This window comes from Sander vitreus, chromosome 9 (assembly GCF_031162955.1).
Source record: "Sander vitreus isolate 19-12246 chromosome 9, sanVit1, whole genome shotgun sequence".
NCBI lineage: Eukaryota > Metazoa > Chordata > Actinopteri > Perciformes > Percidae > Sander > Sander vitreus.
Window position 1 is genome coordinate 34117977 of NC_135863.1, and position 16973 is coordinate 34134949.

Consider the following 16973-nt stretch of genomic DNA (forward strand, 5'->3'; position numbering starts at 1 on the left):
CAGGTATAGACTAGTCTAGTACTATATATATATATATATATATATATATACTATATACTATATATATATATAGTACTATATACTGTATATATAGACTATCTAGACTGCAGGCAGGTCAGTCTAGTACCTATACTATATATATATATATATACTATATATAGTACTATATACTATACTAGATATATATATAGACTATATATACTATATAGTATACATATATATACTATATATATATAGTATATATATAGTATATACTATACTATATATATATACTATATGACTGCAGGTAGACTAGTCTAGTACATATATATATATACTATACTATATATATACAGTATACTATATACTGTATATAGACTATCTGGACTGCAGGCAGATAAGTCTAGTACCTATACTATATATATATATATATATATATATATATATACTATAGTATATATATATACTATATAGTATATATATACTATCTGGACTGCAGGCAGGTCAGTCTAGTACATATACTATATATATATACTATATATACTATATATATATATATATATACGTATACTATATACTATATATAGACTATCTGGACTGCAGGCAGGTCAGTCTAGTATCTCTATACTATATATATATATATATATATATAGTATATACTATATACTATATAGATATATATATATACTATATGGACTGCAGACAGATTAGTCTAGTACATACTATATATATATATATACTATATATAGTACTATATATATATACTATATATATATATATATATATACTATATAGTATATAGACTATCTGTACTGCATGCAGGTACAGTCTAGTACTATATACTATATATATATATATATATATATACATATATATATACTATATATATACTATATATACTATATATATATGTACTATATATATCTATAGTATATACTATATATATATATATATATATACTATATATATATATATACTATATACTATATATATATACTATATCTGGACTGCAGGCAGATCAGTCTAGTATATATACTATATATATACTATACTATATATATATATATATACTATCTGGACTGCAGTAGATCAGTCTAGTACCTATACTATATATATATATATATATATACTATATATATATATATAGTACTATATACTATATATATACTATCTGGACTGCAGGCAGGTCAGTCTAGTACCTATACTATATAGTATATATATATACTATATATAGTATATAGCTATCTAGTACTATATATAGTATATACTATATATATATATATATATAGATACTATATACTGTATATATACTATCTAGACTGCAGGCAGGTCAGTCTAGTACCTATACTATATATATACTATATATATATATATATATATAGTATATATATATATACTATATACTATATATATACTATACTAGTACTGCATGTAGATCAGTCTAGTACCTATACTATATATATATATATACTATATATATATGTATATAGTATATATATATACTATATATATATATATATATATATGTATAGTATACTAGTCTAGTACTATATACTATATATATGATCTATCTGGACTGCAGGCAGGTCAGTCTAGTACCTATACTATATATATATATATATATATATATATATATGCATATATATCTATATACTATATACTGTATATAGACTATCTGGACTGCAGGCAGGTCAGTCTAGTACCTATACTATATATATATATATATATATATATATATATATATATATATACTATACGATACTATATACTGTATATAGACTATCTGGACTGCAGGCAGGTCAGTCTAGTACCTATACTATATATATATATTATATATATGCATATCATATATATCTATATATATATATACTATCTGACTATAGACAGGTCAGTCTAGTACCTATACTATATATATATCTATCTAGTACTGCATACATATATATATATATATACTATATACTGTATATAGACTATCTGGACTGCAGGCAGGTCAGTCTAGTACCCTATACTATATATATACTATACGAGTCACTATCTATACTGTATATAGACTATCTGGACTGCAGGCAGGTCAGTCTAGTCAATCATGACCAATTAACCCTTGTGTTTTCTTCCCATCGACCATGCACCTGTTGTCCTCCCGGGTCAAAATTGACCCAGTCCGTTTTGCCAGTTTATGAAGCATTTATAAAGCATGAAGTATAAATCACCCAGTTCTGTGTTACATCTTCTTAGCCAACTTCTTTCCAACCTATTACCACTTGTTTTACACTTATTTTTTTAATATATGGTCAAAAAAGCATTTATGTAAAATTATACCTAATTTCTGAGTTAAAAAAAGCTGAAATTATGAATTATTTTGACTAACAGTTGAGATCAATGGGAACATATGTTGATGGATTATCACAGACTGGTATAAGTCAAAGTTTAGTCACGATACTGTTTTGAAACCATTTAAATTTTTTTTTAATGGCAGCCAATAATCACACTTGTCTCAGGGTCAAAATTGACCCCGTCTGTTTTGGCTATTAATAAAGCATAAAGTATAAATGATCACCCAATTCTGTTTTACACCTTCTAGACAACTTCATTCCAACTCATTACCACTAGTTTTACACTTATTTTTGGAATTTATGGTGAATAAACTTCATTTACATGAAACAATATCTAATTTTGGGGGTAAAATAAGCATAAATTATGAATTATTTTCATTATAGTTGAGATCAGATGAATCTATGTTTGTGGATAATCACTGACTGGTATATGTTAGTGATTAGTCAGGATATGGTTTTGAAACCATTTTATTATTTTTAATGGCAGCCAATAATCCCAGCTGGTGTCTTCACAGGTCCAAAGTGATCTGGTCTGCTTTGCTTGTTTATAAAGCATAGACAATTATAATTAATCACTCAATTCTGTGTTACCACTTTTATTCAACTTCATTCCAATTCATCTCAACTAGTTTTACACTTATTCTTTTCTATTTATGGTCAAATGACCTCATTTACATGAAATTATAGCTACCTTCTGAATAAAATGAGTTGAGATCATTAGTTGTGTTTGGATTAATGGCTGGTATGTGACAATTATTATATTCCCAGGTTAAAATGAACTGATGCAATTGTATTCACAAACAAAGGAGAGCTACCAAAATGGAAAAAAAACTAATTTACGGAAAATTGTCTTGTCTCCATTTAGGAAAAGACACATCAAAGGTGATATAACAACAAGATTACAAAGCTGCAGTTTGAAGTTGTGTCTGACTATATACTGTATATAGACTATCTGGACTGCAGGCAGGTCAGTCTAGTACCTATACTATATATATACGATACTATATACTGTATATAGACTATCTGGACTGCAGGCAGGTCAGTCTAGTACCTATACTATATATATATATATATATATATATATACGATACTATATACTGTATATAGACTATCTGGACTGCAGGCAGGTCAGTCTAGTACTCCATATTCATATATATATATATATATATATATATATATATACACGATACTATATACTGTATATAGACTATCTGGACTGCAGGCAGGTCAGTCTAGTACCTATACTATATATATATATATATATATATATATATATATATATATATATATATATATATATACGATACTATATACTGTATATAGACTATCTGGACTGCAGGCAGGTCAGTCTAGTACCTATAATATATATATACAATACTATATACTGTATATAGACTATCTGGACTGCAGGCAGGTCAGTCTAGTCAATCATGACCAATTAACCCTTGTGTTTTCTTCCCATCGACCATGCACCTGTTGTCCTCCCGGGTCAAAATTGACCCAGTCCGTTTTGCCAGTTTATGAAGCATTTATAAAGCATGAAGTATAAATCACCCAGTTCTGTGTTACATCTTCTTAGCCAACTTCTTTCCAAACTATTACCACTTGTTTTACACTTATTTTTTTTTATATATGGTCAAAAAAGCATTTATGTAAAATTATACCTAATTTCTGAGTTAAAAAAAGCTGAAATTATGAATTATTTTGACTAACAGTTGAGATCAACGGGAACATATGTTGATGGTTTATCACAGACTGGTATAAGTCAAAGTTTAGTCACGATACTGTTTTGAAACCATTTCATTTTTTTAATGGCAGCCAATAATCACACTTGTTGTCTGTTTTGGCTATTAATAAAGCATAAAGTATAAATTATCACCCAATTCTATTTTACACTTTCTCAACAACTTCATTCCAACTCATTACCACTAGTTTTACACTTATTTTTGGAATTTATGGTGAATAAACTTCATTTACATGAAATAATACCTAATTTTAGGGTAAAATAAGCATAAATTATGAATTATTTTCATTATAGTTAAGATCAGATGTATCTATGTTTGTGGATAATCACTGACTGGTATATGTTAGTGATTAGTCAGGATATGGTTTTGAAACCATTTTATTATTTTTAATGGCAGCCAATAATCCCAGCTGGTGTCTTCACAGGTCCAAAGTGATGTGGTCTGCTTTGCTTGTTTATAAAGCATAGACAATTATAATTAATCACTCAATTCTGTGTTACCACTTTTATTCAACTTCATTCCAATTCATCTCAACTAGTTTCACACTTATTATTGTCTATTTATGGTCAACAGACCTCATTTACATGAAATTATAGCTACCTTCTGAGTAAAATGAGTTGAGATCATTAGTTGTGTTTGGATTAATGGCTGGTATGTGACAATTATTATATCCCCAGGTTAAAATTAACTGATGCAATTGTATTCACAAACAAAGGAGAGCTACCAAAATGGAAAAAACTAATTTACGGAAAATTGCCTTGTCTCCATTTAGGAAAAGACACATCAAAGGTGTTATAACAACAAGATTACAAAGCTGCAGTTTGAAGTTGTGTCTGTATGTTTGTATTTGTGTGTGTGTGTGTACATTTTTATGTCAGGACAGCTCAATAGTGTGATATATTGCAGGTCTCAGCTGTGTGTGTGTGTGTGTGTGTGTGTGTGTGTGTGTGTGTGTGTGTGTGTGTGTGTGTGTGCACACGCATGTGCGTGCGTGCATGTGCACGTCTGCATGTACATGTGTGTCCGTGTGTGTGCATGTTCATCTGCTGAAAAGTACAGTAGTGTGAACCACTATGCAACGGATGTGTGTGTGCATGTGTGCGTGCGTGCATGTTCATGGGCTGAAAAGCACAATGGTGTGATCTTTTGCAGGTCTCAGCTACTCTGTGTGTGTGTGTGTGTGTGTGTGTGCACGTGTGCACATGAGCATGTTTGTTATGTGCAAATTTGACCCGAAGACAACACAAGGGTTAACCTGTTCACATGTGAAATGTTCCAAACTCGTGTTTTTCTGAGCATCCCTAAACTTTCCCAGTCTGTTGTTGCCCCCATCCCAGCTTTTTTGGAACGTGTTGCAGGCATCAAATTCAAAATGAGTGAATATTTGCAAAAAAACGTTTTTCAGTTTGAACATTGGATATCTTGTCTTTGAAGTGTATTCAATTGAATATAGGTTGAAAACTATTTGCAAATCATTGTATTCTGTTTTTATTTACACAACGTCCTAACTTGATTGGAATTGGGGTTTGTAATATTCTATTCATAAATACATTGTGACGTGGGTTTACATCAATTGTAATTGTAAAATTGAAGTTTTACTAATTTGGCTAAAGAGAAAAAACATTCTTGGACCAAAACACTCACTGTGATACAAAACAAACTAATAAAGTAGCATCAGGTTTTCTCCCTAAAACAATGACTATTAAGAGCTATGGTCTGATGTCCTGAGCCAGAGAGCGATACTGAGACACTGCATTCTTTTGATGTGAAAATAAATGAAATAAGACATTCTATATTTAAAAAATCCCATTTAATTTGTGGATATGAAATCGGGAAGCAGTTTAAAACCTTAATTCAACATGCAGTGACCATAAAGACACATCACAAAGGTTTGTTAAAGATGTAGGAATAAGATTAGACCAAGCTGGTAGGCAGTTTTGTGTGTTCACAGTGATTATTAGCGTTCTAGTTACAGAAATCAGTCAAAAACTCCTGTGAAGAGCTGTGTTCTGACGCAGAACAATCAAGCTTATAAAATAGACACATAATGGTCATTCTGTTTGGAGGTTGGAAAAGTGGAAATAAAAATGTACAAATGAGGAAGAAGGTGGTGGCATTCAAATAATAATCCAAAACTCACTCTGGATGTTGTTTAAAAATCAAGGTCATATATGTAGCTTTGCGATGCTGATCTTGTACAAGCTCTGGCGTCCGTCCATACGTCTTATCCACAAAGAAAAGAAAACTCATCTGTGGCACAGTTTCTAGTGTCATCCAGAGGTAAGCGTGTACCATTCGTTAAGAAATCATCTTAACAACAAGAGGCCTCTAGTACCAAGCTCACCGTAGCAGTGAAGCAGCATGTTTGAGAGTATGGTTGCATATACAAATGAAGCCCTTTAGTCTACTTTGGTACCTAAATCATTCTGCTGTACAGTTTTTCTCATCCACAGCACATCTAAAATGTTCACTGCTTCACTAAGTTACAAAACTGTAAAAAATACTGTCTTTAAAACCAGGTTTTCAGAGGCGCAAATCTTTAAAATATTTGTCCGATGACACAAAAAATGTTTGGGAATGCACGGAAAGAGCACAATAATTGCCATTTCTAGACGCTTTCAAAGCTTATGAAACAATATTCAACAAAGACTCCTTTTACTTTGCTATGCTGTAAAAAGGTAATTCAACTATATAAAACTCCAAAAGAATTGTACAAAATAAAATCATCAGCCTTCAGTCTGCTCTTTCATCTGATAAGGCACATGTTCATGTATTCCTTATGAATAGTGTCCACCAGTCTTTAGTGTTGCTGTTCTTGGTAAAATGAAAAACTTGTTTTCACACGTAAGCGCCCAACGCTGCGTGGAACTCTGTGAGACACTGAACGAGCTGCTGAAACTTGGGCCTCTCCTCTGGGTCCAGGGCCCAGCAACACGCCATCACCGCAAACCTGCAACACACAGGGGATTACAGTTTATTTTTTGGTCAAATCAAATGTCAGTCCACGAGTAATTTCTGGGTAATGTTGGGTGTTTTGTGTGACAGGATGCAGTGGAGAGAGGAGGAGGGTGACATGCAACAAATATCTAACTCAGGGCATTGGAATTAAAATGGTACACACGCTCATACCTACAGTACATGTTATATTGTCCTGACACAGACTGATATAAATGAGTGACATACAGTATGACATTCAATGCATTCCCCTGAACGTTTTATTTTTCAACCTCTAATATTTTGGAAAATGAAGCCATCACCTAGAAGAAGAAGATATTGTATACTTTTATTCTTTAAAGGCAGAATGAGTAGGATTAAATATCAGATATTTATGTGTGTGTATTTGTTCTCATAAATGGTATAATAAGTGACTAACTAACCAAGTGAATCCTCCTGATTTGTTTTTGTTGATCCTTGATGACCTTATTTTATATTATTATTTCTAGTTTTTTATTGCCTGTTTGCCTGTATATCTGATTATGACTGCAACTAACGACTACTTTCATTCCTGTCTTATCTGTTTAACTAATCAATTTTCTATAGAATTTTTGTCAGAATATCTCAGAGGACAGGGTGACATATATTCCACCTGAGTAGGACTAGATCTCAATATTTGTTCGATGGGTAGATATTTGATTTTCAATTATTATTTTAAATGTGCATGCAGGCTGAAATTCACTGTGGTGTTTTGTTGAGATTAAGCTGATTGCTAAATGTCCGCTAGCCACTGGTTAATTTATGCAGCCCTATGTCGTCCATCGCAGCCAATAATGGAGAAATGTTGAGTTACAGCAAGCAGTGCCTCGTTTGTAGAAGTCTGTACGGGTATACTGTAGCAGCCTGCTGTCGTTTTCAGGCGACTTGAAGGTAAAGATAGTGTGGCCGTGCATAATGCCAAGGCACTGGCTGAGCATTCATTCACACACACACACTGTCTGTCGTCAATGGTCAGACAGTCCGGCAAAAACTCTTCTGTTCGTTTTGAATGCCTCCAGCAAAAAGTTGAGTCTGATTCAACTTTTGGAGAAAAGCAACCCGACGTCAACCTGCTGTGGACAATCATGTAACGTAACATAACGTAGCGTAACGTAACATAACGTTAAACCGGTTATCAGACTTGTCAGTCGTGGCATGTGAGTTCTGTAACATTACTGTAAAAAACTTTGAAACACTATGTAGGTAAAAATGAAACCCATGCGGTGAACTGCCCAGGACTGTGTAACAACAGGTGACTGTGTCCTTAAATAACTAACTAATAACATCTCTTCGAGATTCGAATATTCACCGTTGAAAAGCAGAGTGTTTTATCCATTTAAAATCTAAATAGTAAATGTAGTATTTGTATCTGTGTGTGTGTGTGTGTGTGTGTGTGTGTGTGTGTGTGTGCTCCGTAAATCAACGTACAGTTCATCTGGACAGTTGATTGGTTGTGCTATTCTGTAGCCATCCTTCAGGTAGGCTGACATCTCAAAGGGGTCGATATCGACGTAGGGGGTCTGACCCAGAGTCATCAGTTCCCAAAGCGTCACTCCGAAGGCCCACTGTGAAAACATGCACGTGATTAACACTGAGGCCAGTGCTGAGCATTCATTTACAACATTTTTTAAACATTAGCCTATCTTTACAAGCTGTTGTCTTTAATGTGTTATCATCATACAGGATAAACATAACCACCATTTCTATTCAGCGGGCGGAAAGCCTGTGGTGCCCACTTGCATTTAAATACCAAACTGTGCCACAGGAACAATGCAAGGAAATAATGTTGAAAAATGTATACAGAATATAAATCATTGCTGGAAGGTTTTGTTAAGAGACTGAAAGTAAACAGTAGGGAGGCTGTTATGTTTTGGGACACTGAGGGGTCAAGGACCCGTGTCAGCGAGGGCGCTGCCCTGCATGTGTTGTTGTGCTGACCCTTCACGCTGACCTACACGGAGGAAACAAGGAAAAGAAACATTTCCTTATTCGTGGTACTCTTATTAACCCATGTCTTAGGTCACACAGCTTATAGTAGGTGTTGTTGACACTTGTTATTTGGAATTTTGGGAGTCAAGCTAGTCCTCATCTAAAATAAAACTGGCCAGCTATTGCTAACCTGACAGTGACTTATGAACAGAATACAATAAATGATCCCTTAAAAGAGCAGCTTTCTATTGTGTTAGTATGTCACAACCTTTCATGGGGTGACACCGAGACCTTAAAAGGAAGTGAAGGGAGTGATTCAGGGCACAGTGATGGGAGGGCTCCTCAGAGAAAAAAAACGGGATGTACAGTAATCCACCCTGTAGTAATCCACCCTGTTCCCAAATCAGTGCCCAGGCCACTGCCAACATTCCCAACAAAGCCTAAACATGCCAATAGTCACTTTCTCATCCTGTCCAGCTTGATATTTAATGTGCACAACCATTGACATAAGGGTATAGAGCGTTAACGTGCGTCGCACCTGCATGTGTGGTGCTCTTATGATGCTACACAGCTGTCTGGACTTCCCCTAAAGCTTAGCTTGTTGGTAATGCCAGCCCTCTGTTAACTGTAAGTGTAGGGGAGGGGAGGGGGTGATTACTATGAAGCGGTGTGACCATAAGAGGAATGCAGAGGGGTGGGGGCATGTCTGGCTGGTGTCTGAACTGTGTCTCAAAGGATCTGTTGGGCTTCCCGACTGTCTCCGCCGCGCCTGCTCCGCAATCCTGGGACAGGAAAGAGGGCCAGAGACATGGTGCTCAACACTCTACCTCCCTTCCCCTTGACCAAGTGGCTTGGATACAATTGGTGCCATTTCCTGCATCACCCTCTCTGTATCATGTTGCCTGAAAACTTTGTAGTTTGTAGTAATATAATGTATATCTGTTATTGCAGTTCTTACCACGTCACTTGCACTAGAGAAGTCGTTGTTGAGCAAACTTTCCAGGGCCATCCAGCGGACAGGCCTGTTCTCATTATCCCCCAGACAGTGGTAGTCCATGGGAAATAGGTCTCGGGCAAGGGCATTATCTGTAATCTTCACCTGCATGTTGTCGTCAATGCTGTTGGAGTGGGGGTGCAAGAGAGGAAAAAATATTTTTTTTGTAATTAAATTCCAAACCAAATCACCTGAAAGCTACAGTGAAGAACTGAGGACAAATGATGGCAGCTTTGAGCAGGGTCAGGGACACTTACACGCAGTTCCTGGCAGCGAGGTCTTTGTGTATGACCTCCCTGCGGGCCAGGTAGCTCATTCCACATGCAATCTGGATGGCCATGTAAACCAAGTCTTGCTGAGAGATCGCCTGAAAGGAAATGAGGGAGAGGGAGACAATGTGCAGTTGAGAAGCAGAGAAAAGGGGGGGGGGAGTGAGTGGGGACAGCAGACCACAGCTGACGTGACTTGACTGTGGCGAAATTGGTCTTCTGTGTCAAATTGTTCTTATTTCATTTGAAGGAAACACAATCAACTATGAGTCAACGATGGGAGTCACATGAATCTTGTCACAGCTCCGTCAGGCTCTGTGTATCCACCATGCAGAGCAACTTTACTTTTTTTCCAATGTTCTACCTTGAAAACCAGATGTTCACTTTCACAATGAATGCCACACTGTAGTATTGTGCTTCACTCAGAGCTTTAGCTCACCTGTACTGATACATTTCTGATTTATAGCTCGATGTTTATTGCAACAGCACAATTTAATAACTATGTCTTTGTCTCCTACAACTGCCAGAAGTACATAATGATATTGCTGAGAACGAAGGTGCTGATGTGTTACCTGAAACATTACAAAGTGGTTTTGATTAATGCAAATGGGTGGCAAGCTTAAACTTGTGAATGCAAATTGTTTGCTACATGTGTATTTTGCAGCTGATTGATTGGTTGGATCTGTGCTGTGGCTTTGCCAGGCACATCAAAGACTCCCTGGGGTTAACCTGAATAAAAGCCCGATTGTCTTTACATAGCGCATAAAAAGCTCTGCCTTGAGCACCAGCTTAATGGCTATATCAACAGTCCTAATAACAGTGTGAACAGTAGTTACTGGTAGGTGTTACTTTATGTTGACTGCTGCAAACACACAAAACATTCTTTCAGGCTCAACTCTTAGATAGAATCACATTTTTTTCTCCAATTTGGGGGATTCATTTTAATAGCTTAATAAATGTCTAAGTGCAAGGCCTACATGGCTTACATTGAGGCATTTATCTTAATAAGTGACTCATGTTTTTTTATCCGCCAAATGTGTGCCGAGTTGAAGCCTTACCTGTGGGTTGTTAGCCTCGGCTAGCTTGCATTGCCGCAGGAACAGCTTAAGATTCCCCCAAGCCATAAAAGGCAACAGCACCATGGGCTTCTCTCCGTCCTCCGTACACACGTGGCTTATGGGTAACAGATTTCTGAAGGTGGAGAGAAAGACCAACTGAGGAACAGGAACAGTGTGTAACACAGCTGTACATACTGTTAATGTACATGTGTGGATGTTAGCTGCACGTCAAAGGGATTCTTGGAAGATGAAGTACATGTTAGCGGGGAATTATCCAAACCATTGCCAAACTCTGGTAGAGGAAGTCTCAGCAAGTATCAATTTGCTGACCTCAAAAAGAGGAAGGAGTGGACCAAGATGACGACAATCTTTTTCACAGAAAGTTAAAGCACCAAGACTGACCTGACCAGATCAATTTGACGCATAATTAGAGAAACGAACGCTACTGTAATCTTAAACTTAAGTTCAATGCATACAGGGTATGACCATACTATCAAAACTGAAATATATATATATATTTTTTTTTTTATCAAAATAAATGATTGTTTTATAGAAGTCACACCAGAACAAGCTAGCGAGCAATTTGTGGGTGTTACATTAATGTCAGAAAATATGTTTTGTTCCCTCCACAGTCTATGTTACGGTCTGTGCTCTGTGTAAACATGTGGTGTTCTTTCATCAGCATTCAAAAAATCGAGACATTTAAAAGACGACCACAGTAACCGCTGTGACGGAATACAGTGTCGGGTTAGGAGTAAGATCTGAAACTGGTGCAGAAGTGGACAACAGTGATGTTGGTCTAAGATGCATACCACATTGGGGTTATGTGGTGTTTTGGCATTTCTTCTTGTTTATAAATGTAATTCTATTCTTAAAATGTTTGCTATTTAGATGTTTTAACAAACAGGCAAATGGCGCACAAAAAGACATTATTAATAAAAACTGTGATTTGTGTTTGCTTCCACTCACCTATGATGAAGTCCACGAAGCTTGCAACTTTCAGTCAACATCATGGTCACCTGCACCTCAGACGCATGATCTGAACAATTGTATCAGACACAAAATCAGATTTTTGAGCAGCAAAGGGCCGGAATCAAACCCGGGCCGCTGCGGTAAGGACTGAGCCTTAGAACACGGGGCACACGCTCAACCAGGTGAGCTACCATGGCGCCCCACAAAATAAGATTTTTAAAAAGGCAATGGGGCAGAACAACAGTGACCTGCGCAGTACAAAAGTTGAAATGTTAATGATACAATGTCTGTACTCTCCGACCCCATTACGCGTTTCATTTGTATTTGTTTCACTGCACAGATTACAGCCAACAGTCATTTGTAGTGGGAAACTTCAGAGGAAAACTGACTTGTGCCAAGCTTACTGAGGTCCAGTTTTTAATCTGTGTATGCAGCTTTGCCATCATCTGGTACTTATGGAAGCAGTATTGTTCTTTTCCCAAAAGGCGCATGAGGAGGAAGTAAAGAGTGTAACAAAGCCAAGACTGGCATGGGGATATTGTTCACTGAGTGTTATCTACCCCTCCCTGAGTAAACATGAGAGAATGGAGAGGTCAGAAGGCAACTGGCAGAGAAAGCCGACACATGCTGCTAACAAAGAACCTGAACGTCCTACATAAAGGGGTATTTTCACTGGCGTGCAAACCCCATAGCATGAGTAATAATTTATTAACTGCCAAATCTGTGTGCCTGTTTACTGGATAGGTACGTTTCCATTCAACACCCTGCATCATTCGTCTCATGTCTTTGGCATTACAATCATGTTATGGCATTTCAGTGATCACTTTCCCAACCAACACACTTCTTAGAAAACTCATAGGGAGTTGCACATTAATATGAGAGAATACACTTGACTTGACATTCATTTCTTTGACAGCACTGTGCATTAGATATGGGACTGAGCAAATACCTTTCACTGTCTTCACAAAGACCTGCTTTTCTTTACTGGGGTCCTTTTCATCCAGGAGCACACCGTGGAAGATGCGGCCAAACGTGCCTGTCAAAGACCAACCACGTTTTTATTTGAGGAAAAGGGCATGAGAGACAGCCAGAGGCACCACATTCAAAGATCAAAATGTCACCTCACTCTCAGGTCGCCATGCCTGGCTGATCTGTGGACAGAGGTGGCCAGACTTCTGCTTAACATGCTTTGTCTCTTAAAGGGAATTAGGCAGTTTTGGCTCTTGTCTCCCTGACATGAGCCAAAACAAGAGAGATTCATTGGAGCTAAGAGGACCTTTCATCACTTAGAACGATTCAGAAATACATATGACGTGAAAAGGCCAAGTGAACATGTTCATCATCTCCTTTGTCTAAACGGTCACCCCATTGCTCCGGGACTTTACAGAGGTAAAATGCCATTTAAGAACGTAAACCATCAACATAAACTTAGAAAAAAAATCTGAGCCCTAAAGCTAACCATGCCTTGTGTTTCAACAGGAGAGACGGAGCATAACAACAGGGTTAGTGTTTAACTGTCTCCCCCCCGCCCCTACCTTCTCCGTCAAGCCTGTCTGGACCTGCTGGCTCCCAAAAACAGAATCCAATGCAGAGTTCAACGAACTCTGAGGCATGGCCTTGTATGTTTTGTATTTGACATTTCTTAGACATTATCTCTTATGTTTTTGTATGTAGGACAGGCTGTATGTGTACGTCAGATTGCACTGGCGAGCTATCCACATACATTAAGTTAAGACAGGAAGTCAGATAGATACACAAGTACAGATATCTGCCAGTGTGTTTACTTGCAGATAGCTGTAGAGCATCCTGATAATATAGTTATGGCTACCAGCATTACCAAGCATTGATATTTACATCAGGGTAGGTCTTGATTGAAACAGGACTTGATAGGATGTGATACAAATCACACCCAGCGGCCCATGGAGGTGATGCAAGTCGCACTTGTATGCCCACCGAGGTGATGAATGATGCATGATGAGTAGTTTGGAAAAAATAATTGTAGCATATTTAATGATTTCGCAACAAAAGCGCTACCTAGTGGCAGACTGGCATCACGTTTTGCACACAGCCTCATTGTAGCATGGGGAACTACCAAGTCGAGTTTCGTGTTAATCAAGGTAAATGTTGCCAAGACACGGGAATAGAACTCTGCAGTGCCTACTTATTATTAGTATTTTTTATGATCATTTTGGGCATTTTTAGGCTTTCATTAGACAGGACAGCTGAAGACAGGAAAGGGGAGAGGGGGGGCGAATGACATGCAGCAAAGGGCCGCAGGTTGGAATTGAACCCATGGCCAATCGTGCTGCTTGATAACTTTTAATCATGAAAGTCAACAGATTCTACATGCAACTTTTCGTGCAGATTGGACTCACGGCTTAAGAGGAGTTCGGAAAAGTAGGTTTTACATTTATTGTGATTTTGTGAAAAATATTATAGGCGGAAATGGGCGTGGCCAATATCATGCGTGGATGTACGAATTTTGAATGCGTTATGTATGGTGTGGGAGTTACTGTTCAAAATGTTCTCATCTTGATTATAACACTACCTGCTGGTGGATAGGTTTCATTTTTGGTGTCTGAGGTACGTGCACCATTCTATACCTCCTAATAGAAATGTTATCTACATAACTTTAGGGCGTATTGTGCAGTACCACTTTTATTTACGGAAAAATAATAAAAACCTGAGCGGTTTCAATAGGGCCTCAGCCCCCTTGGGCTTGGACCCCTAATGAAAGTAGATCGCACATAAATAGCAAGACCAATAATCTTAAAGGGATGCTTTTGCAATCCAGCTCGGTGTCATCTTTGTGTGGTCAGTGTGTTAAGATGAACGGTGCGTGCCTTCCCTCCGGTGCGTGCCTTCCCTCCGGTGCGTGCCTTCCCTTGCTCTGCAAGGCTAAGGCACTAAACACAAAGTACAGCTGAAGCTGTTTTGCAGGTATCTGGACATAAACTAAAGTACTGGACAAAATTAAAAAATTTGACCTACTGGTGGAAGTAGATAAAAAGTCAGAGGATCACCACAGTTATTAAAATTCATCCTGAGGGGAACATGAATGTCCATCCAGTAGTTGTTGACATTTTTCAGTCTAGCCCAAAGTGGTGGGCTGACTAATCGACATTGCCATTCCTTGAGCCATGGCACTAGCGAAAAAATATTGAAGGAGTTCAGTTACAGCTTTTGTATGGTAACGGTAACATTTTAAAATAGCAAAAAAATAATTTGAAATTTGAAACAAAGAGTACTGCCCATGTTAATATTCAATTTCTAGACAAAAACAATGACCATAAACCATCAGAGGCCCTCTGATGGTTTATGGTTTAAGTGGCATTTGAAAACAGAACACCCACACTTTTCACTTCCATTGTATTGTAGTCACCCTTGGGTAACTATTACATCATGCACACAGCACACTAAACCCCAGTGTGGGCAAATCTCCAGAAAGTGAAGTACAGTCTTGTTCAGTCCCATTACTACATTACGATGTTGAATTGTCTCCAAAAGCATCCAGCGTCTCAACGAGCCAAACTAAAGCCCAAACAGTTATGTTGATCTTTGATACAAAGTCAAAGAAAGAGATTTAGAAACTTCACTGTCTTAGGCTTTCTGTCAATATGTAATATGCCTCAGCAAGAACAAACTTTTGCTATTTTAGGTTTGAGGCAAAGTTTTACTGACGCTGATCTGATGAGGCATGCTCATACAGTACGTTGCAGGATAAAAGCAGCATTCATGTCCATAGGTCACTTTCTCCTTCATCAGACACATACAGCGGGGAAAATAAGTATTGAACGCGTCAACATTTTTCTCAGTAAATACATTTCCGATGGGGCTGTTAGAATGAAATTTTCACCAGATGTCAGTAACAACCCAAGTAATCCACACATACAAGAAATCAAAACATGTACGTCCATGACAAACGTTATGTGTAATCAAGTGGAATGATAATGGGAATAAATATTGAACACATGAAGAAAAAAGGGGTGTAAAAAGGATTGGGAAGCCCATAAACCAGCTGAAATCTGTCAGTATTTAGGAAGCAATCCTGCTCCCTATTAGTGCAAATTAATATCAGCTGGATTAGTCCTAATTGATGGCCTATAAAAAGATTTCTCATTACCAAGTTGTCACTCAAGAAGCATTTCATGATGGGTAAAAGCAAAGAGCTGTCCCAAGACCAACTCAAGTTTATTGTAGAAAAACATACGGATGGTTTTGGTTACAGACTAATCTCTAAACTTCTGAAAGTTCCAGTGAGCACTGATGGGGCCATTATCCGGAAGTGGAAAGAACATAATTTCACCATTAACCGGCCACGACCAGATGCTCCTCGCAAGATTTCTGACAGAGCAGTCCATAGAATACGTAGAAGAGTTGTCGAAGAACCAAGGACCACTAGTGGAGATCTTCAGAAAGACCTGGAAGAAGCAGGTACAGTTGTTTCAAAGAAAACAATTAGTAATGCACTCAACCGCCATGGGCTCTATGCATGTACGCCACGCAATACACAACTGCTCAAGAAAAGGCACGTGGAAGCTCGCTTAAAGTTTGCTGCACAACATCTGGACAAGCCAATGACATACTGGGAGAATATAATCTGGTCAGATGAGACTAAAATGGAACTGTTTGGCTGTCATAGGATACACCATGTTTGGAGGAGATAATGGCACTGCACATCACCCTAAAAACACCATACCAACAGTGAAGTTTGGAGGTGG

General features: G+C 37.4%; 1 protein-coding gene across 2 annotated transcripts in view; it reads right to left on the reverse strand.

Moving 5' to 3' along the window:
• Positions 1-5845: 5845 nt before the first annotated feature.
• The window catches only part of ryk (receptor like tyrosine kinase), a 34244-nt gene continuing 23116 nt past the window's right edge, over positions 5846-16973 (reverse strand). For both annotated transcript variants that reach the window (XM_078259884.1, XM_078259883.1), the window contains 7 exons: positions 13202-13288; positions 12250-12319; positions 11281-11413; positions 10211-10320; positions 9918-10077; positions 8459-8595; positions 5846-7007 (listed from right to left, as the gene is read on the reverse strand). In XM_078259884.1, coding sequence (XP_078116010.1) covers positions 6896-7007; positions 8459-8595; positions 9918-10077; positions 10211-10320; positions 11281-11413; positions 12250-12319; positions 13202-13288 — 809 coding nt within the window. In that variant the 3' untranslated portion in view covers positions 5846-6895. The remainder of the gene's footprint in view (positions 7008-8458; positions 8596-9917; positions 10078-10210; positions 10321-11280; positions 11414-12249; positions 12320-13201; positions 13289-16973) is intronic.